Below are 24,194 nucleotides of genomic sequence, written 5' to 3' on the forward strand. Positions count from 1 at the left end.
TTTTTTACCATCTTCTTGTTGTTGTTAGTCAAGCTCAATCTTTAAGTTTGAAGAACCACCCAAGGGGATTTGAAAGCATATTTTTCCACATGGAAATCTATTCACAAACACGCCAACAAATAAACAAACGATAGCATATTTGCCGCTTTGGTGGATCATAAACGAAAGTTGGGCAGAGATGACTATTTCTTGGCTGTACATGGCCATGTAAGCTGAGCTATATGTAAATAACTAGCTGGACAGGGCCCGTTCCGCTGCGCCTTCTTTAACTCTCTAAGATCTTTTTAGGGTGGGGATACTTCACCCTGAATGCGGATATCGAATTCGTGCCATTGTAGTCTATGACACTAAACGCGTTCGAATGAGAACTTCGGACAAAGGGGAGTTTATTCCCCCTTAATGTTGGCGACATTTGCGAGGTACAATTCCATGCATGGTCATTTAAAAAATTTTCCCCAAAGAGGTGTCGCATTGCGGGATGCCGTTCGGACTCGGCTATAGAAAAAGGTCCCTTATTATTGAGTTTAAACTTGAATCGGAAAGCACTCAGTGATGTGTGAGAATTTGCCCCTTCTCGGTTCGTGGTGGTTATGTTCTTCCTTAGGGTAATGTTCTCATTAGGGGAGGGATGGTACCTCAGACATTCCGACTCAAATGTGGATATCAAATTCGTGCTGCACTTCCAAATCCCTTTAATTTGAGCCCCATATTGCCATGGCAGGGTAATATGAACCGTTTGGAGGGTGTTTTGGGACTGGGGCGGCCACCGGCACTTTGCACTGAAAATAGATATCAAATTCGTCCTTTGTTACCAACGGAATTGAAGTTCAGTTTAGGTGGTGCTTTAGGGCGTACCTCCAAAACACTTGGCTCCAAAATTAGATATCAAATTCGTTTTCTACTCTTAAATACTTGTCATTTAAGTCCCATATTGACATAAAGGGTCAAATAACCCATTTGAAGTATCTTTCTTTAGGAGGAAAAGCGCCACCTAGACTTGAACGCAAAATTTAATTTTATATTCGTAATCTACTCCCTAATACCTTTCATATGAGTCCCATATAGCCATGGTCGGCTAATATGCCCATTTGGGGGTATTTGGGGGGTGGGTGACCTCCCATTACTTGGACTTAATGTTGTATGCCACATTTGTAATCTACTTCCTAATACTTTTCATTTGAGTCCCATATTGACATGAACTTCGAATATGTCTGTTTAGAGGAGTTGTGAAATGAAGTTTGGGGGGGGGGGGGAGGGGGCGCTGCGTACTTGGAACCAAATTTTAATAACACATTCGTTTTCTGGTCGCCAATACCTTTCATTTAATACCCTTTTATGCCCATAGGACCACATTCGGATATGGATGGAGTTTTTGGGGTCCCATATTGACATGAACTTCCAATATATCTGTTTAGAGGAGTTTTGGAGTTTGGGGGGGGGGGCCCGCTGGGTACTTGGTCCCAAATTTTATTACCATATTCGTTTTCTGGTCGCCAATACCTTTCATTTAATACCCTTATTGTGTCCATCGGACCACATTCGGATATGGGTGGAGTTTTTGGGGTAGGGCAGAGGGTCCCCCTCCACCCGATATCTAAAAATTATATAGCCTATGTTTCCTTCCAGACAAACGTACAAAATCTATGAAAATTTTAAGAAAATCGGTTCAGCCAAGTATCATGTAGTCATAATGGGTCTAATGGGGTTTTTAAGGGGTGGTTTGACCCCCTATACTTCTATCAGATTTTGTATATCAGATTCAAAATCTACTCCCGAATACCTTTCCTTTCAGCCATGAACGTCCAATATGTCTGTTTCGGGGAGTTTTGCGGTTGGGGTGGCTCGATGGGTACTTAGACTCAATCTTTAATACCATATTCGTATTTTACTCTCCAAAACCTTTCATTTGATTCCTATATTGTCCCGATCGGTCCACTTTTGAATTTAGGTTACGTTTTTGGCATAAGGGGGAAGGTCCGTCCCCCTTCCGATACCGAAAAATTACATAGCCTATGTTTCCTTCCAGACCAACCTACAAATGCAAATTTTGCCCATGAACATTCCACTAGGGAACAGGGGTAAACATCTCACATATCAATGAGTGCAGCCCGATTCAACCTTAAGCTCAATGATAAGGGGCGGGTCCGTCCCCCTTCCGATGCCGAAAAATTACATAGCCTATGTTTCCTTACAAACCACCCTACAAATGCAAATTTTGCCCATGAACATTCCACTAGGGAACAGGGGCAAACATCTCACATATGAATGAGAGCAGTCCGATTCAACTTTAAGCTCAATAATATGGGGCCTCCCTTTTATAGCCGAGTCCGGACGGCATGTCGCAGTGCGACACCTCTTTGGAGAGAAGTTTTACATGGCATAATACCATCACAAATGTTGCCAGCATAAGGAGGGGAAAAGCACAGCTGAAATCTTTTTTCTGTTGGTCACGCCAGGATTCAAACCCAAGCGTTCAGCGTCATAGGCGGACGTGCTAACCTTTGCGCTACGGTGGCCAGACCACCCTACACAATATGCGAAAATCGGTTTTGCCGTTTTTCAGTCTATACGGAACACACAAACCGCGACCCATATATCCGTGATTGGGTAATGTGCCCATTTTAGGCGTTTTCGAAGGGGTTGGGTGACCCCCTATACTTCGACATGAATTTGTATGCCAGATTCGTTATCTACTCCCGCATAATTTTCATTTGACATCCATATTGTCTTTATCGGTCCACGTTCGATTTTGGGTGGTGTTTTTGTGGTAACGAGGGAGGGTCCGCCCCCTTCCGTTATCAATAAATTAAAAAACCTATTCCTACTTCCTAACCATATTTGTAATCTACTCCTGAATACCTTTCATTTGAGTCCCATATTGCCGTGATCGTCAAATAAACCTATTTTAAGGGGGTATTGGAACTGGGGCGGCCCCCCATGTACTTGGACCCAACTTTTATTATGAAATTCGTACTCTTTTCTTGAATACCTTTTATTTGAATCCCATATTGTCCCAAAAGGTCCACTTTTATTTTTGGGTAGTACTGTTTGGGTAAGGGGGAGGGTCCGCCCCCCCTCCCGATATCAAAAAATGATGTAAACTATGTTTCCTTCCAGACCAATCTACACAATCTGCCGTTCAGCCGTTTTTGAGTCTATAGGGAACAAACAAACAAACACAAATTAAATTTTATATATTGGGTTGCCCAAAAAGTAATTGCGGGTTTTTCATATAGTCGACGTTGACAAATTTTTTCACAGCTTGTGACTCTGTAATTGCATTCTTTCTTCTGTCAGTTATCAGCTGTTACTTTTAGCTTGCTTTAAAAAAAAGTGTAAAAAAGTATATTTGATTAAAGTTCATTCTAAGTTTTATTAAAAATGCATTTACTTTCTTTTAAAAAATCCGCAATTACTTTTTGGGCAACCCAATATAAGATGCATTTTTTGGCCTACCTTCGCACAAAGCACATGATTAACTTATTATACCTAGCTATACCCTACTATGAAGTTGCTTACAACATTATACAAATATTCAAAGTGATTGTTGGACAATTGTAAATAAAGGTAATGATTGTAATAAGCTTGACTTAGTTCTGAGCCTCCATGGATATGGTCTTACCTCCTATCGTTTTGCTCTGCGCGTCCATCGGTTTTTCTGTCTGTCGGCATCTAAAGGTGCTGAAGTTGTACACACAAGTCTTTGAAGAACCCAAAGCATTTGTCCCTAGCATATGCAATGGAATGTTCTTCTTCTCTCCTCCTACTTCTCTTTCTTCGAAGGCATTCAAAGTGCAAATATAAATGAGTATGAAACTGTGGAAAACTGCGACTTTTGGGGAAACTTTAAGCATATGATTTTCTTTCCTAATGATAGTCGAGGGCGTTGGGCATAACCTTGGTAATTTATTATGATTATAGATTTCAGGCGACGATATAAATATTCATGGTTTTTGTGATTTTCATTTTCTCTAAACTTTCAAGATTAGACACCTTAGGGTTAAGACTTTGCGCTGAAAAAAAGACAAATGCCGGGTTGGAGGTTGATTTTTTATTGTGTTATTGATTTTGGTTTAAGCTTCTAGGACTGTAGCTAACATTTTGTGACAATGCAAATATTCTGCATTTAGTTTATTTGAATATTATTATCAATATAAGCCTTGAAAGGCAATAAATGTCGGCAAAAATTCTACTAAATTTCAGATTGTCTTTGGAACAAATCTAATAATGAAGATATGGTGCGAAATTTTAAAATAATAGCTATTTTTTAGTTGCAAAATAAATTTCTTAGGTTACTGTGAATATCCAAGTTTGTGATGCGGAGCCAGCCCCCTGATACTTGTTACCTAATTTGAATAGAGAATTCGTAATCTACTCCCCATTACCTTTCATTTGAGCCCCATATTGTGCTGACTACTATATATGCCCGTTTCGGGGGGTTTTAGGGGGACCTTCCCCTCAGGTGCTTGACCTCAAGTTTAAATATTAGATGTGTAACCCAAAAAAGTGTTACTGTTAGGGTGGAAACATTTGGATATCTGACAAGGTCAAATACTTAGGTGTGATCTTGGACAGGAATTGGAAATGTCACATTCAGGAGCGTACTGAGAAGGCTCACAGATGCCCCTTGAAGGGCCATAGGCTCGAAATGGAGCCTGAACCCCAAGGTAGTCCACTGGCTCTAAAGGAGCGTGATTAGACCAATACTTACTTACGCCTCAGTAGTTTTTGTGGACTGCTATGGAGAAAAAGTGCAACATAAGGACCATACAACAGGTTCAGAGATCATGTTGTCTTGAAATAGGCGGAGTGATGAGGACCGAAATGAAGCCTGAATCCGAGGATAGTCCACTGGCTCTATAGGAGCGGGATTAGACCAATACTTACTTACGCTTCAGTAGTTTGGTGGGCTGCTATGGAGAAAAGGTGCAACAGGTTCTGAGAAACTGAACTAGGCGGAGCGATGAGAATCACGCCCACTAGGTCGCTAGGGACTATTCCAGATATCCGACCCATTGACATACAGAATAAGTGTAAGGCAGCCACTGCGGCTAACGGCGATGGAAGAATGGATTGAGCATGGGAGCAGCTCATACCATCGTGGTATAATCGAGGCGACGATAGGAAACCTGGAAAGATGGGAAGAGGTTTCCGATCGGATACCTGAGGTGAACCTTGAGGTCGGGTGCGAAACACTGCTGCCAGCGTCACTGTCTTGGATTGAGGGAACCCTAGTACTGCCACCTGGCAGACCATGTTACACGGATGGATCAAAGCTAGAGGAAAGAGTGGAACTGGGGGTCTACATTGAGAACCCAGGGACTGAGATCTGTTTTAGACTGCCTGACCATAATACGGACCTACAGGCCGAGGTCCGGGCGATCACCGAATGTGTGAGGTGGTATGGTGGTAACGCGAGGACGTAGAGTGTGAACATCCTTGCGGACAATAAAATTTCCATAAGGGCAATAACAACCAGGACCGTTAGGTCTCGAAGAGTCTTGAAGTGTAAAAAGGAGCTTAACGCCTTTTCTGAGAATGGCACAATCCGCATCGTTTGGTTGCCGGGCCATAAAGGAGTAAAGGGGAAATGAAAGGGTAGACAATTTGGCGGTGAAGGCCAGAGGACTGGCGTCAATGAACTTTATTAATCCGAGGCCTTTCGTGTCGACGCAGTCCGATTCAAATGAGTGGGCGACAAACGCTATGGAACAGCGAAACAATCGATAGGACGGTGAAAATCCTATCGGGGGATCCAGATCGTGAGAAGATGAGGCTATTACTGAAAGGAAGCAAGAATGAGGTCAGTATAGATACTGGTATCATAACGGGACACATAGGACTACGAGCTCACTTATATCAAAGTGATAGCATGGCAGGACATATGGGGATGATGAGATCCTGGAGCATTTCCTTTGTCATTGCCCGGCTTTCGCGTCTAACAGATACCGGCACTTAGGTGGGGACGCAATACCAGATATGAACCAACTTAGAGGCGCGGCATAGAAAACAGTTAAGCATTTTGTAAGTAGCACAGAATTCCTGACTTATGGATACTTTTTAGTTTTTAGAGCGCATATTAATATCTGCACCCTCTTTTCAACCTAATCTAGGGTATAAATAACAAGATAAAGCGTGCCAAGTTCGGTCCGGGTCGAATCTTGTATACCCTTCACCAAGGATCAATTTTGTCAGGTACTTTGCGCTGTATATCTTATAAGCAAACAAATGGTAAAAATTGCCATGCTATTGAAGCTTGAGGCTCAAGAGGTCCAGATGCGAGATCAGTTTATATGGGAGCTATATCAGCAGGCCACCGAGGCGAAGAGGTTAGCATGTCCGCCTATGACGCCGAAATCCTGGGTTCAATTACCGGCGATAAGATCAGAAAAAATGTTAGCGGTGGTGATCCTCTTACTAATGTTGGCTACATTTGTGAGGTATCCTGCCATGTTAAAACTTGTCTACAATGTGATGTCGCCATGCGGCACCGCATTCCGACTCGGCATGAATAAGGTGGCCCCTTATCATTGAGCTTAAACTTTTATTGGACTGCATTCATTGATATGAGAGAAGTATCCCCTGTTCCTTAGTGGAATGTTCATAGGAAAGTTAGTATTATTAGATTAGGTTATGAGCTGATTGAGACCATACCAACAAGATAGTCGAAAGAAAACATTTCGTGCAAAGCTTCAGCCAAATCGGATAATAATTGTGCCCTTTTGAAGCTTAAGAAGATTAATACCGTAATAGGTTTATATAGAAGCTATATCATGTTATCCTGTGATGAAAGTACGTTCGATGCCATTATGTAGAGATTTCGATTGCTTTTGCATGACCACCAGGGGCACGCTTGCGGAATTCCAGACGCTGAACCCAATTTTCTACGATTTTCAATAATAAATCCAATACTGCTGCAATTTCGCGTTCGATATTCGTATGAAGTTCATCAATCGTCGCTGGCTTGTTAGCATAGACCATAGACTTGACGCAGCCCCACAGGAAATAGTCTAACGACGTCAAATCGTATGACCGAGGCGGCCAATCATCAGGACTAATTCGTGGCATAACTCGTTTTCCAAACTCTAATTCCAATAAATTGCTTGTGACATTCGCTGTGTGGTTTGTGGCGCCGTCCTGTTGGCACCACATGTCTCCTCCAACTCCATATCATCCAATTTGGTCCAAAAATATTCTGTTATCATTGAACGGTAGCGATTCCCATTAACAGTAACATCCCGGTCTTGATAGTCACGGAAGAAGTACGATCCAATGACGCCGCCGGCCTATAAACCGCACCACATCGTATTTTGTTCGGTATGCCATGATGACACATGGAGTACGTATGGATTGCTGTCTGACCAATGACGCCGATTTTGCTTATTGACGAAGCCATTCGGCCGAAAATGAGACCTATAGGGGAAGATGATTTTATGTTTTTCAAGATGATACTCAGCTCACTTCACGAACATATGAGCCAGTCATACATATCCATCAAGAACTGGCAAGCCTTACTTAAGAGCAATGTCAAAAGAGCGGCAAAAAATATGACATCTTTTGCTGTCCCTATTGGTCTACTTTTGTATGAAAAAACACCTGTACCACCACCGAAGGATGGGGGGTATATTCAATTTGTCATTCCGTTTGCAAACACATCGAAATATCCATTTCCGACCCTATAAAGTATATATATTCTTGATCAGCGTAAATATCTAAGACGATCTAGACATGTCCGTCCGTCTGTCCGTCTGTATGTTGAAATCACGCTACAGTCTTTAAAAATAGAGATATTGGGCTGAAATTTTGCACAGATTCTTTTTTTGTCCATAAGCAGGTTAAGTTCGGAGATGGGCTATATCGGACTATATCTTGATATTGCCCCCATATAGACCGATCGGCCGATTTAGGGTCTTAGGCTCATAAAAGCCATATTTATTATCCGATTTTGCTGAAATTTGGGACAGTGAGTTGTCTTAGGCCCTTCGACATCATTCGTCAATTTGGCCCACATCGGTTCAGATTTGGTTATAGCTGCCATATAGACCGATCCTCCGATTTAGGGTCTCAGGCCCATAAAAGCCTCATTTATTACAATATTTTGCTGAAATTTGGGATAGTGAGATGTGTTAGGCCCTTCGACATCTTTCGTCAATTTGGCCCAGATCGGTTCAGATTTGGATATAGCTTCCATATAGACCGGTCCTCCGATTTAGGGTCTTAGACCCATATAAGCCACATTTATTATCCAATTTTCCTGAAATTCGGGACAAGGAGTCGCGTTGGGCTCTTCGACAATCTTCGTCAATTTGGCCCACATCGGTCCAGATTTGGTTATAGCTGCCATATAGACCGATCCTCCGATTTAGGGTCTCAGGCCCATAAAAGCCTCATTTAATACAATATTTTGCTGAAATTTGGGATAGTGAGATGTGTTAGGCCATTCGACATCTTTCGTCAATTTGGCCCAGATCGGTTCAAATTTGGATATAGCTGCCATATAGACCGAACTCTCGGTTTTAGGTTTTGGCCCCATAAAAGACGCATTTATTGTCCGATGTCGCTGAAATTTGAGACAGTGAGTTGTGTTAGACCCTTCGACGTCCCTCTTCAAATTGGTACAGATCGGTCCAGATTTGAATATAGCTGTCATATAGACCGATCTCTCGATTTAAGGTTTTGGGTCCTTAAAAGGCGCATTTATTGTCCGATTTCGCCGAAATTTGGCACTGTACGTTGTGTTAGGCTCTTTGACATTTTTCTGTAACTTGGCCCACATCAGTCCAGATTTGGATATAGCTGCCATGTAGACCGATATATCGATTTAAATTCTTCGCCCCATAAAAGGCTCATTTATAATCCGATTTCAATGAAATTTGACACAGTGACTTATGTTAGGCTGTGTCGTATATGATTCAGATCGGTTTATTTTAAGATATAGCTACCAAAAAGACCAATATTTTTTATACACAATTGAACAATGACTTGTACTTATCAGTATTTGGTCCAAATCGGAACATATTTCGATATAACTGGTATGGGGCATAAGGTATGCAATTTTCACCGGATTTTGATGAAAGGTGGTTTGCATATATACCCGAGGTGGTGGGTATCCAAAGTTCGGCCCGGCCGAACTTAACGCCTTTTTACTTGTTTTTCCAAAATCATGATCCGTTCGATTTTTTGTCCCAAAAAGTACGAATTTTTATACCCTCCACCATAGGATGGGGGTATACTAATTTCGTCATTCTGTTTGTAACTCCTCGAAATATTCGTCTAAGACCCCATGTTATGACTTCCAACAACTGTGCTAAGTATGGTTCAAATCGGTCCATAATCTGATATAGCTGCCATGTAAACCGATCTGGGGTCTTGACTTCTTGAACCTCTACAGGGTGCAATTCCTATCCGATTTGGCTGAAATTTTGCATGAGGTGTTTTATTATGACTTTCAACAACTGTACTAAGAATAGTTCAAATCGGTCCATAACCTAATATCGATGCCATATCAACCAATCATGTGTCTTGACTTCTTGCGCCACTAGAGGGCGTAATTATAGGGTTGCCCAAAAAGTAATTGCGGATTTTTCATATAGTCGGCGTTGACCAATTTGTTCACAGCTTGTGACTCTGTAATTGCATTCTTTCTTCTTTCAGTTATCAGCTGTTACTTTTAGCTTGCTTTAGAAAAAAAATTTAAAAAAAGTATATTTGATTAAAGTTCATTCTAAGTTTTATTAAAAATGCATTTACTTTCTTTTAAAAAATCCGCAATTACTTTTTGGGCAACCCAATATTATCCGATTTAGCTAAAATTTTGTACAACGGCTTCTCTTATGACCTTTAACATACATGTTGAAAATAGCATGAATCGGTTTATAGCCTAATGCAGCTCCCTCATAAACCGATCTCCCTATTTTACTTCTTCAGCCCCTAAAGTGCGCAATTTTTACTAGATTTGGCTGAAATTTTACACAATGACTTCTATTGTGGTCTCCAATATTCAGTTCAATTATGGTCCGAAATGTACCATAACTTGATATTGTTCCAATAACATAACAATAATTTTCTTTTATCCTTTGTTTGCCAAAAACGAGATACCGTGGCAAGAGCTCGACAAATGCCATCCATGGTGGAGGGTATATAAGATTCGGCCCGGCCGAACTTAGCACGCTTTTACTTGTTAAAAAGTAATTTTGTCAGCCACTATATACTTTCTTGGTATCTACGTGCCAAATTTCATAGATCTAGCAACATTCGTAAAAATAAAGTACCAAAACGGTACCAAATTTGGTACTAAACGTAGGTTTAATCCAGTTTCGAGAACTATTTTTCACAATTTTCCTTTCCATTTCCTTTTTTGCGCAACTGCATCAAGTCGAATTTCGAAGTTCTAGCTCTATCTATTTTCTCGGTACAAAGTTCACCCCTTTCATATTTTTTGCACTTTTTAATACCTGTATGTACAAATGTCCAAAAAGTCATGAAGTCTTCGAATTTAGGTTGCCATAATGTACCTATCTAGCAAAATTCAGCGTTCTATCCCAATTTACAAAAAAAACGTAAATATTGGATTGCCCAAAAAGTAATTGCGGATTTTTCATATAGTCGGCGTTGACAAATTTTTTCACAGCTTGTGACTCTGCAATTGCATTCTTTCTTCTGTCAGTTATCAGCTGTTACTTTTAGCTTGCTTTAGAAAAAAGTGTAAAAAAAAGTATAGTTGATTAAAGTTTATTCTAAGTTTTATTAAAAATGCATTTATTCTTTCAAAAAAAATCCGCAATTACTTTTTGGGCAACCCAACACATCAACATTAAGTATCTGTGCAAAATTTTATGCGGCTAGCTTTATGTGCTCGACAGCTGACGTAATTTCGACAAACGGACGGACGGACATGGCTAGATCGAATCATAATGTAGAGACAATCCAGAAATCGAGGTGTTACAAACGGAATGACTAGGTTAGTATACTCCCCATCCTATGGTGGTGAGTATAAACATTTTTTAGTAAACGTACTATTTCTACCACTTCCGGTCAATCCCATGGCAGCCGGTTGTACGTACCGGATTGGCCCGATGGAATCCACCATCGGCGAGGGCTGGCGCCTCGGTGTACAACACACTGCTACAACAACAGCAACCATTTCTGGTATTTTATATTCTAGCCCTTACCGGTTGCCGCGGCCAAATATTCACCATTTTCGTACAATTTGGTACCTTTTAGTACCTTAACCTATAAATATCACAAAATTCCATCTTATCCCATGGCAATGGCTCAAGACCAACATTCATGCCAAATTTCATGATTTTAGCCGTTTGGGTTGGCCATTGAGCGTTCAGTCAGTCAATCACGCGTATCTTTTATGTATGGAGATGTATCAAGTCACGTTCTAGGCCCCATAACAAGCACATTTTTTACCCGATTACGGCGAAATACAGTGAGTTGTATTTGACTCTTCCACGTCCTACCGTTCGGTCCAGATAAGACTATATTTGTTGTTCTTGTTGTTGCAGTAGGCACATATTTGCGTGTGAAGTTAGCGACCCTCGTCAAGCTCTTATAGGCGAGCAAGCTGCTTGCGGTCCATTGATGGGTAGACACGAGAACGTTATGGCCATTGGTTATTTAAAGTCGCCAATAACTCGCGTTGCCATATAGAACACTATATGCAATCTATTGGGTAGCCCAAAAAGTAATTGCGGATTTTTTAAAAGAAAGTAAATGCATTTTTAACAAAACTTAGAATGAACTTTAATCAAATATACTTTTTTTACACTTTTTTTCTAAAGCAAGCTAAAAGTAGCAGCTGATAACTGACAGAAGAAAAAATGCAATTACAGAGTCACAAGCTGTGAAAAAATTTGTCAACGCCGACTATATGAAAAATACGCAATTACTTTTTGGGCAACCCCCCATATATTTAAGGAAGAGCTTTTGCTGTCCGGTCTCTCACATAGACGCGGCTGCCTTTGCGCCCAAAATTTAAGTATGAAACGTGTGTTTTTGGGTTACTATACGTTGGAGGCCACAGTAGCGCATAGGTTAACAGAACATCAGAAAAAATCTTCAGCGGTGGTTATCCCCTCCTAATGCTGGCGATATTTGGAGATTCTGCATCATTTGGTATGGCAGTCATGATGAAACTTCTTCACAAAGATGTCTCGCACGGTGGCACGCCGTTTGGACTCGGCTATAAAAAGGAGGCCCCTTATCATTGAGCTGGAAAACTTTAATCGGACAGCACTCATTGCTTTGCGAGAAGTTTGCCCCTGTTTCTTTAATGGAATGTTCATGGGCAAATTTGTATTTTGAATTTTTACGTATTAGGGTCACTTAATCACTTAAACCAGTCCACCCATCTCCCTTATGTCTCCACTATATCGCAACATATTGGGTACCCTATTTCTTCTGTTAAGGTTGTAATTAAAAGCCCTTAAACCAGTTTTACCTGAGAACTATTGACTTAATACGGAAATGCTGAACTGTTTCCTTCAAAGGTCAACAAATTTCAATTTGAAATCAGCAGACATTGCTTGCTGGTAACAGGAAACTAATTTATCTGGGTGTAATCGGTTGAAATATTGCAAAGCGTCAGCAATCACCCTATTGCCGCACATCTTATCAAGTTTTTAATGATCTGCTTAGCACTATCAATGCGGCAATAATTCTTTGCATCACCTCGTTAAAGATATGCAATAGATAACTCCCTGGTGAATGTTCTATTTCCTGCAAACGATAGTGTCATGTTAAATCAATTCCACAAAAAACAAAAACCAATCCAAAAACCAATGGGGGGAACGAGAGCTGGCGGCCCAACCCAAGAAACAACTCAAATGAAAGCACAACGAAACGAAAAGTGCAATGGAAAAAATCAAACAGTTTAAGTGCGGTTCAATAAGTTTGCCTCATTTCCAGTCTACAGAGTGCTGATGTTATGAGGGATGTGGTGTGGCAGCAATCCAGATCCAACAGGACACACACAAAACGAAAATGACAGGCGTAGCCTTAACACTTAACAATGTCAACGAATATCACTTCATCATTATCACGGCTACATCATCTGCGAAGCAGCAGCTAGTCAACCAAGCAGACATCTAGTCATAGCCAGAGATACCCTGACCGTGAACACTCTAACCAACCAACCAGCAGTCACCAAAGCGGCCACCAACCAGCCAGCCAGCCAGTCTGCCAGCAGTCATCATAGTTGTACCATTCAAGCCACATTCATCGAGACTAGCAAACCAAGTACTTCTCGTACTTCTAGCAATGGTTGAAAAAACGCACATTTTCGGTGGGGATTTAATCGCAAACAAACTCACACCCATCTGTGCAGCGAAGAGAACACTACGGCAATCGATACAATGCTAGAAGATATGTTTGCCCTGTCGAAATACATACTGAGGGAGTAGTGTAATCGGCATAGTAAATGTTAAAAACCCCCCAGCATAGAAATACGGGGTATACTCATTTTGTAATTCCGCTTAGATCGCACTTAAATATTTTTCGACCCAATGAAGAACTCCCGGTTATGATCGTTCGGTGAAGCGGTAGATTTAAAGCCTTGGTAGCATCAGGCTTTGGCATTTTGCATGCTACTGAAACCTTAACTGGTGAAACGGCTCTAGCAAGGTTGCCCAAAAAGTAATTGCGGATTTTTCATATAGTCGGCGTTGACAAATTTTTTTCACAGCATGTGACTCTGTAATTGCATTCTTTCATCTGTCATTTATCAGCTGTTACTTTTAGCTTGCTTTAGAAAATAAATGTAAACAAGTAAAAGCGTGCTAAGTTCGGCCGGGCCGAATCTTATATACCCTCCACCATGGATCGCATTTGTCGAGTTTTTTTTTCCCGGCATATCTTCTTAGGCAAAAAAGGATATAAGAAAAGAGTTGCTCTGCTATTAAAACGATTTCAAGATATGGTCCGGTTCGGACCACAATTAAATTATATGTTGGAGACCTGTGTAAAATTTCAGCCAATTCGTATAAAAATTGCGACCATTAGGGCTCACGAAGTAAAATAGAGAGAACGATTTATATGGGATCTGTATCGGGCTATAGACCGATTCAGACCATAATAAACACGTTTGTTGATGGTCATGAGAGGATCCATGGTACAAAATTTCAGGCATATCGGATAATAATTGCGACCTCTAGGGGTCAAGAAGTCAAGATCCCAGATCGGCTTATATGGCAGCTATATCAGGTTATGAACCGATTTGAACCTTATTTGACACAGTTGTTGAAAGTAAAAATAAAATACGTCATGCAAAATTTTAGCCAAATCGGATAGGAATTGCGCCCTCTAGAAGCTCAAGAAGTCAAATCCCAAGATCTGTTTATATGACAGCTATATCAGGTTATAGACCGATTTCAACTATACTTGGCACAGTTGTTGAATATCATAACGAAATACTTCGTGCAAAAATTCATTCAAATCGGATAAGAATTGTGCCCTCTAGAGGCTCAAGAAGTCAAGACCCAAGATCGGTTTATATGGCAGCTATATCAGGTTATGAGCCGATTTGAACCATACTTGGTACAGTTGTTGGATATCATAACAAAACACGTCGTGCAAAATTCCATTCTAATCGGATAAGAATTGCGCCCTCTGGAGGCTCAAAAGTCAAGACCCAAGACCGGTTTATATAAGAGCTATATCAGGTTATGGACCGATTTGAACCAAACTTGGCACAGTTGTTGGATATAACAACAAAACACGTCGTGCAAAATTTCATTCCAATCGGATAAAAATTGCGCCCTCTAGAGGCGCAAGAATTCAAGACCCAAGATCGGTTTATATGGCAGCTATATCAGGTTATGGACCGATTTGAACTATACTTGGCACAGTTGTTGGATATCATAACAAAACACGTCGTGCAAAATTTCATTCAGATCGGATAAGAATTGCGCACGCTAGAGGCTCAAGAAGTCAAGACCCAAGATCGGTTTATATGGCAGCTATATCAGGTTATGGACCGATTTGAACTATTCTTGGCACAGTTGTTGGATATCATAGCAAAACACGTCGTGCAAAATTTCATTCCAATCGGATAAGAATTGCGCACTGTAGAGGCTCAAGAAGTCAAGACCCAAGATCGGTTTATATGGCAGCTATATCAAAACATGGACCGATACGGCCCATTTACAATACCAACCGACCTACACTAATAAGAAGTATTTGTGCAAAATTTCAAGCGGCTAGCTTTACTCCTTCGGAAGTTAGCGTGCTTTCGACAGACAGACGGACGGACGGACGGACGGACGGACGGACGGACGGACGGACGGACGGACGGACGGACGGACGGACGGACGGACGGACGGACGGACGGACGGACGGACGGACGGACGGACGGACAGACGGACGGACATGGCTAGATCGGCATAAAATGTCGCGACGATCAAGAATATATATACTTTATGGGGTCTCAGACGAATATTTCGAGTAGTTACAAACAGAATGACGATATTAGTATACCCCCCATCTTATGGTGGAGGGTATAAAAAAGTATATTTGATTAAAGTTCATTCTAAGTTTTATTAAAAATGCATTTACTTTCGTTTAAAAAATCCGCAATTAATTTTTGGGCAACCCAATATTTAACCTAGCCGATAAGCGACTCTTCAGCAGAGCCGTCTAATGAAGACTTTGGTTTTGTATTTTTGGGACAAAACTTTCTCAAACTTTCTGACTGTGGCCATTGCCCTTCTCTGATTAAAACCATATGCCACTAGAAGAAATGAAATAAAAACAGGCACCTTCTCCCAAGTTTATTGGGAGGCTTTTTATAGCCTCCACCTAAGTATGGGTATGGTATACAAATTTCGTAATTTCGTTTGAAACACCTCGAAATATTGATCTAAGATCCCCTAATGTGTATAAGAGCCGATTTCTGTTAGACGCGAAAGCTGGGCAATGACAAAGGAAATGCTTCAACGGCTCATCATCTTGCCTGCATGCCCTACACATGCCCTTCACATGCCCTTCATATGCCCTTCACATGCCCTTCACATGCCCTTCACATGCCCTTCACATGCCCTTCACATGCCCTACACATGCCCTACACATGCCCTTCACATGCTATCACTTGCCGCAGCGATTTTACATAACTGAGCTCGTAGTCTTAAGTGTCCCGTTATGCTACCAATAGCTATACTGACCTCTTTCTTGCTTCCTTTCAGTAATAGCCTCGTCTTCTCACGATCTGGATCCCCCCATAGGATTTTCGCCGTCCTACCGACCGTTTCGCTGTTCCACAATGTTGCATGCACATTCGTCGCCCACTCCCTTAACTCGGACTGCGTCGACCCGAAAGGCTTGGGGTTAACCAAGTTTATTGAGGGCAGTCCACTGGCCTTCACCGCCAAATCGCATGGCCTTTCATTTCCCCTTACTCCGTTATGGCCCGTCATACAAACGATGCGATTACTCAGAGAAGGCGTTAATCTCCTTCTTACACTGCAAGACTGTTCGTGGCCTTACCGTCCTGGTTGTTTTTTCCGCTATGGCAATTTTACTGACGGTAAAGATGCTAGTGGAAGAAATATTCTGTCATAGCCAGTTAAAGAAAGAAGAAGAAAGATGTTCAGAGTCGACGTTCTCGCGTTACCATCACACCACTTCACGCATTCCGTGATCGCCCGGTTATCCGCCTGCAAGACCGTATTATGGTAAGGCAGTCTAAAACAGATCTCAGTCCCTGGGTTCTCAATGTAAACCCCCAGGCCCACTCTGTCCTCTAGCTTTGATCCATCCGTGTAACATGATCTTCCAGATGGCAATACTAGGATTCCGTCAATCCAAGACTGTGCCGATGGCAGCAGTGTCTCGCACTCAACTTCAAGGTTCATCTCAGGTATCCGATCGGATGGCAGCAGTGTCTCTCACTCAACTTCAAGGTTCATCTCAGGTATCCGATCGGAAACCTCTTCCCTTCCTTCCGGGGTTTCCTATCGTCGCCTCGATTATACCGCGATGGTATGAGCTGCTCCCATCCTCAATCTATTCTCCCGTCGCCTTAAGTCTCATAGCCGCAGTGGTTGCCTCAAACTTAATCTGTATGTCAATGGGTCGGATATCTAGAATAGTCTCCAGTGCGCTAGTGGGCGTGGTCCTCATCGCTCCGCCTATTTCAAGACAACATGTTTTCTGAACCTGTTGTATGGTCCTTATGTTGCACTTTTTCCCCATAGCAGCCCACCAAACTACTGAAGCGTAAGTAAGTATTGGTCAAATCACGCTCCTGTAGAGCCAGTGGACTATCCTCGGATTCAGGCTTAATTTCGGTCCTCATTACTCCGCCTATGCCAAGACAACATGTTCTCTAAATCTGTTGCATGGTCCTTATGTTGCACTTCTTCTCCATAGCCGTCCACCAAACTACTGAGCCCCAGTGGACTATCCTCGGATTCAGGCTTCATTTCGGTCCTCATCACTCCGCTTATGCCAAGACAACTAGTTCTCTGAATCTGTTGCATGGTCCTTATGTTACACCTTTTCTCCATAGCAGCTCACCAAACTACTGAGGCGTAAGTAAGTATTGGTCTAATCACGCACCTGTAGAGCCAGTGGACTATCCTCGGATTCAGGCCCCATTTCGAGCCTACGGCTCGTCTACATAGTGCCCAACATCTGTGAGCCTTCTCAGTATGCTTCTGAATGTCAGTTTCCTGTCCAAGATCACTCCTAAGTATTTGACCTTGTCAGATATCGAAATCGTTTTATTGAGGAAACGTGGTGCGTTAAATTGGCCCTCCTTCGTCTTCCTCGTGAACAGGCATATTTCGGTTTTCTCTGGGTTAACATTGAGACCTCTGGGTCTAGCCCAGTCATATGCCATATACAAGACCCTTTCGGCCCTTCTGCATAGCTCGTTCGGATCCTTACCCCTTAGAAGTATTATAACATCGTTTGCGTAGCAGACGGGTTCATATCCCTCCTTAGTCAGAATCCGTAATAGGTCATTTATGGTGGTCACCCATAGGAGTGGCGATAAATGCCCCCCTGTGACGTGCCCTGTGCCACTTTCTCCCTTATATTTATGTCATGGGACACTCAATTTATCCACCTGTTCCTTAGCATGTGGTTTATCCAGTCTCTAAAGACCGGGTATACCCGGTACTGTTCGAAGAATTGGATCGGTGTGTCGGTCCGCACATTCTTAAAAGCCCCCTCGATGTCAATGCATACCGCCAGGGTGTACGTTTTGGCATCAAAGGATTCTTCTATTTTATGCACAACCTCGTACAGGGCACGACCTTCCCTTGACATAGGCATGCTGCTTGTATTTGAGCAGTTCGCTGGATGTCCTACTCTTTATCATGGTGTCCACAATACGTTCCATGGTTTTGAGTAGATAGGACGAAGGCCTACAAGTCTGTAGGCCTTTGGTGTCGCATAACTTGTCTTGCCGGGCTTGGATATAAACACTACCATTGCCTCCTGCCAGGCTTTCGGAGTATATGCAAGTCCTAGGCACGCTGTGAAAATTTTCGCCAGACGAAGCGTCAGATAGTCTGCCTCTTTCTGTAATAACGCCGGAAATATTCCATCAGGTCCGGGTGACTTAAAGATCCAGGTGACTTAAAGGAAAAAGCCATACTCATGTCCGGCAGAGAGCCATGCGCAGATACCAATTTCACTGCAATGTGAAGCAATGTAGGCTCTCCAGGATCTTTTGGGCCAAGGATAATAGACAAATTGGCCAGTAGTGGTTTAGCCAAAAATGGCTTGGTTTTCCCGCTTTCGAGTGCCAACACCCTTACCTCCCTCCAATTGTCCGTACGTAGTTCAAAAAACCTTAGGTCATATGGCACACTGTCCTGCCCCTAGCAACGTAGCAAACAATATGCAATCCAGTCGCGGCGACTTGTTGCGGCTTAACAAATTCACCGCTCAGACAGTCAGAGATTTCCTATAAAGACGACGACATATCCATGAAATTTTCTCTAAAAACAAAAATTTCCCAGAAATTTTCTCTAAAGCCAAAATTTCCATGAAATTTTCGCTAAAGACAAAATTTTCATGAAATTTTCTCTAAAGACAAAATTTTCATAAAATTTTCTCCAAAAACAATTTTTTTAAAATTTCTTTCAAAGACAAAATTCCATAAGATTTTCTCAAAAGACCCAATTGGTGAAATATTCTCCAAAGCTGAAAACGTAAAACCATTTGATTTTTATTTTCTACGATTTTTCATATGTCACACAATTCTAATGGTTTTAAAGTCTTTTGATATACCCTATTGCCGAAATGCAAAACAAAACTTATCACTTGACCTTCTTGTCTTGAAACTCATGAAAAATTCATTGAAATTTTGTTGTTTTGCTGCTGCTGTTTGGAGTATAACAATCCCATTATTTGAAGAGACTTGTTTTTATACCCTCCATTATAGGATGGGGGTATACTAATTTCGTCATTCTGTTTGTAACACCTCGAAATATGCGTCTGAGACCCCAGTAAGTATAAATATTCTTGATCGTCTGTCTGTCTGTCCGTCCGTCTGTCTGTCCGTCCGTCTGTCTGTCGAAAGCGCGCTAACTTTCGAAGGAGTAAAGCTAGCCGCTTGAAATGTGCCCAAATACTTTTTATTAGTGTAGGTCGGTTGGGATTGTAAATGGGCAGAATCGGTCCATGTTCTGATCTCTAGATCAAAACCGCCTCTAGAGGGCGCAATTCTCGTGCGATTTGACTGAAATTTTGCACATGGTGTTTTGGTATCACTTTCAACAACTGTGCTAGGTATGATTCAAATCGGTTTATAACCTGATATATCTATCGTGTAAACCGATCTTGGGTCTTGACTTCTTGAGCCTCTAGAGGGCGCAATTCTCATGCGATTTTACTGAAATTTTGCGAATGGTGTTTTGGTATCACTTTCAATAACTGTGCCAAGTATTGTTATTATGTTAAGAGTTTTACAACGAATAAAAAATTTATTTTTTCTATTTATACAATATGACAAATTTACAAAAGCAAACAAACTATGTTCTGTTTTAATTACTCAATACAAAGTAGTATATTAGGTTGTTCATTCTCTTTCTTCAACACCCCCACTAGATTGAACTCCTAATCCCATCAGCTCACAGTAATGTAAGCGTCTTATTCTTGATAAAGGTTTCGTAAGGACATCGGCGACCATATCATTAGTGTTTATGTATTCGATAGCTATTTTTTTATCTTCGACTAATTCCCGCACGAAATGGTGTCTTATATCAATATGTTTTGATCGTGCATGGTATGTGCTATTATTGGTCAAATTTATCGCACTTTGGTTGTCACATTTAATTTTGATAAAAGAAGAATTTCCCAATTCTTTGAACAAGGATCCCAACCATAATGCTTCTTGTGCAGATGCTGATACTGCCATATATTCCGCTTCAGTTGTTGATAATGCGGTAGTTGACTGTTTCTTTGAATTCCAGGAAATACTCCCATTTTGAAACATGAAAACGTATCCTGAAGTAGACTTCCTTTCATCAAGGTCACCTGCCCAATCTGCATCAGAAAATCCTTGTAGATACTCATTATTGTCTTTTGAAAATTGAAGCTTATAATCCACTGTACCTTTAAGGTATCTCATTACACGTTTAACTGCTTCCCAGTGTGGTTTTCCATGATTATTGTTATATCTTGACAAAACCCCCACTGCGTATGATATATGTGGACGACAGACTTGTGCAGCATATGTCAAACTTCCTTCAGCTTCTTGATACGGCACGTTACAAGTTTCACTCTCCTTTGATGAACACATATCATTCGTTAGTTTTTGATTTACATCCAATGGCGTAAAAACAGAATTGCAATTTTTTTCAATACATTTTTGATATACAGTTCTTGATCTATCCACAATTTTCCGTTTTCTCTATCTCTTGTGATTCTCATTCCCAGAATATAGTGCGCTTCACCAATATCTTTCATTTTGAAACTTTCTGATAGTCTTTTCTTAATATTCATTTTAGAATCGTTGTTGTTGGTAAAAATCAAAATATCGTCAACATATATTGCAACGTATGTTATTTCAAATTCATTTAATTTGTAGTAGACGCAAGTTCGGTTTTAGACTGAGTAAGACCAATTTTCTTTAAAGTTTCGTCTAACTTCTTATTCCAAATTCGACTAGCTTGTTTAAGACCATATAACGATTTCCGTAGCTTACAAACTTTCCCATCGTTTTCTTTAAGGCCTTCCGGTATTTTCATATAAATTTCTTCGCTCAAGTCGCTTTGAAGGAACGCCGTTACTACATCCATTTGGTCTATGTCAAGATTATGTTGCACTGCCAAACTTAAAAGGAGACGTATTGAGGAATATCTCACCACTGGAGAGAAGGTTTCCTTCATAATCTATCCCATTCTTTTGAGAATACCCCTTCACGACAAGTCTAGCTTTATATCTCTCAATTTCACCATTCGAATTGCGTTTTATTTTGAAACACCATTTACTATCAATTGGTTTTTTTCCTTTTGGCAAGTCAGTTATTTCCCAAGTTCTATTCTGTAACAAGGCTTGTATTTCGTCATCCATTGCCTTTTTCCATTCTTGTTTATTAATTCCTTCTAGTGCTTGTTGTACGGTCTTGGGTTCCTCATTTTCATCAGATGTATGACATGCATATCCATATCTACTTACCGGTTTTGAAGTTCTTGTAGATTTTCGTAAATTTTTCGACGGTGCGATTTCAACTTCTGATGATATCGGATTTACATTCTCAGATTCATTTGCAGGCCCATGAGGTAATGAACCATTCGCTTCGTCCGAGTAGTATTCAGATTCTGAATTATCTTGCTCATTTTGATCTTTTTCAGCTGTTTTATCATTTGAGTCTTGCAAGGTATCGTTTAAATCATCATCATCAGATATTTCCCCCACTGAATCACAACGGCGAAAACTATAAAATGGATCGTCATTTTTAGGCACATCTTCACAGAATTGATTCTCCAAAAATTTAACGTCTCTGCTCAATACGATGTTATTTTTCTCAGGATCATAAAAACGGTAAGTTTTCTTATGATCACCGTAACCAACAAATATTGCTTCTTTCCCCTTTAAATCCAGCTTCTTCCTTTTTTGTTTAGGGATCACGGCTTTGCATCCAAAAACTCTCAGATACTTTAAACAAGGTTTTTTACCAGACCAAACCTCTTCCGGCGAAACATCGTTGAGTATTTTGGTTGGAATCAGGTTTATTAAATGAACTGCGGTGTTTGCTGCTTCAGCCCAAAACTTTTTTGGCAAACAAGACTGAGCTAAAAGACATCTCGTTTTCTCAACTATGGTACGGTTCATTCTTTCGGATACACCGTTTTGCTGAGGTGAATATGGTACCGTAGTCTGATGATAAATGCCGTTGTCAATCATTATCCGCTTCATTTTTCCATTGCAAAATTCTGTGCCGTTGTCACTTCTTAAGGATTTAATTTTTCTTCCTGTTTGATTTTCAACATAATTTTTGAATTCAACAAACTTATCAGCAACCTCAGATTTTTGTTTCAAAAAATAAATAAATACTTTTCTTGAGAAGTCTTCTATAAATGTAAGAATATATTGCGAACCACCAATTGAAGATGTCTCCATTGGACCACTAGTGTACCACCAACTCTTCTTCCCGTGTCGTTAAAAGGATTTCTTGATATCTTACCTTTTAAGCAAGAGGTGTAGTTATCATTGCTTATTTCACAGTTCACACCTAGAACAGCTCCTGAAGCCATTTTTCTCAACGTTTCATTATTTTCATGGCCGATTCGCTTATGCCACAAATTGCTTTCTTCAACTTTTCTTTGAGATATCATAGATTTGTTACTTGAAATATTCATACGAAACATTCCATCTACCAAATCTCCAGTAACAATGGTTTTGCCACTATCATTGATAACTTTGCAACCTTTTCCGTTAAATACAACTTTGTATCCGTTTTCAACAATTTTTGAAACTGACAGTAGGTTAATGCACAAACCAGGAACATGAAGAACATCTTTGAACGAAACGTTTTCCCTGGAGTTTCCTACTGCCGAAACCATGTCAACATTTCCAATTCCATCAACACTCATTGTGGTGTTATTTGCAATTATTACTTCTGTTTTCTTTTCTTCATATCGACTACTAAACAATTCCGAACTTGAACAAATGTGGGCAGTTGCACCCGAATCAAAAAACCAGTCATTGTTATTTAGATTACGTACCGAAAAAGCTCCCATCGCAGAATTTCCGCTCTCGTATTTTTTAAATGTTTTCTTGATTGACTTGCTAGGACATTTGGCAGCAATATGACCATATTGATAGCAATTGTAACATTTTGGTCCTTTGTTATTTTTTCCAACTCTCTTTTTGTTACCTGCAAGCGCCATTTCGGTTCCTTCAATCTTAACATCCTGCAATATCTTTAGTTTTATGGCATCTCCTGTAATCTTAATACCTGAACTTTGGATTCCCATAATCATTGGCTTATACTCGTCGGGCAATCCAGCCAGAAGCATTGATCCAATCCATTCTTCATCCATATGAAGTCCAACAGCTCGCAATTTATGGGCGGAGTTGATTATTTCATTCACATATTCTTCAACGTTTGTGCAATCTTTCAATTTTGTCGAGCAAAATTTTTGAATTAATCCAACGCTCCTTACCAAACTATTGTCTTCATAAACTGTGGCTAATGCAGTCCAAATTTCCTTCGCACTACCACATTCTCGGATATGGGGATAAACAGATTTGTCAACCAATAAGATTAATTCCGCCTTTGCTTGGATATTCTTATCCTCTTTTTCTTCTGTGTCTTGAAGGGATTTCCACAGACCTTTCATTTGGAAATATGCCTCAACTGCAAACTTCCAGTCTTCAAAGTTTTCACTTCCACGAAGTTTTTCCAATTGCATATTCGTTGCCATCTTGTGCTCAAGACCTCGTTATAAATCACAGAATTACCCTTATTTTCGATCTTAAAACGCGGAAGGGCCCATAACCTGTTATTATGTTAAGAGTTTTACAACGAATAAAAAATTTATTTTTTTCTATTTATACAATATGACAAATTTACAAAAGCAAACAAACTACATATGTTCTGTTTTAATTACTCAATACAAAGTAGTATATTAGGTTGTTCATTCTCTTTCTTCAACAAGTATGATTCAAATCGGTTTATATCCTGATATAGCTACCATGTAAACCGATCTGGGATCTTGACTTCTTGAGCCTTT

At 40.6% G+C, this 24,194-nt stretch overlaps 1 protein-coding gene across 1 annotated transcript; it reads right to left on the minus strand.

Moving 5' to 3' along the window:
• Nucleotides 1–20,032: 20,032 nt before the first annotated feature.
• On the minus strand, nt 20,033–20,755 carry LOC131994728 (uncharacterized). The gene has a single exon (XM_059361569.1). The coding sequence runs from the start codon at nt 20,753–20,755 to the stop codon at nt 20,033–20,035; it is 723 nt and encodes a 240-aa protein (XP_059217552.1).
• Nucleotides 20,756–24,194: the final 3,439 nt, after the last annotated feature.

This window comes from Stomoxys calcitrans, chromosome 2 (assembly GCF_963082655.1).
Source record: "Stomoxys calcitrans chromosome 2, idStoCalc2.1, whole genome shotgun sequence".
NCBI lineage: Eukaryota > Metazoa > Arthropoda > Insecta > Diptera > Muscidae > Stomoxys > Stomoxys calcitrans.

Excerpts from the sequence above, each read along its gene's own strand:
- LOC131994728 (XM_059361569.1), bottom strand. The coding sequence starts at position 20,755 with ATGTGTTCATCAAAGGAGAGTGAAACTTGTAACGTGCCGTATCAAGAA.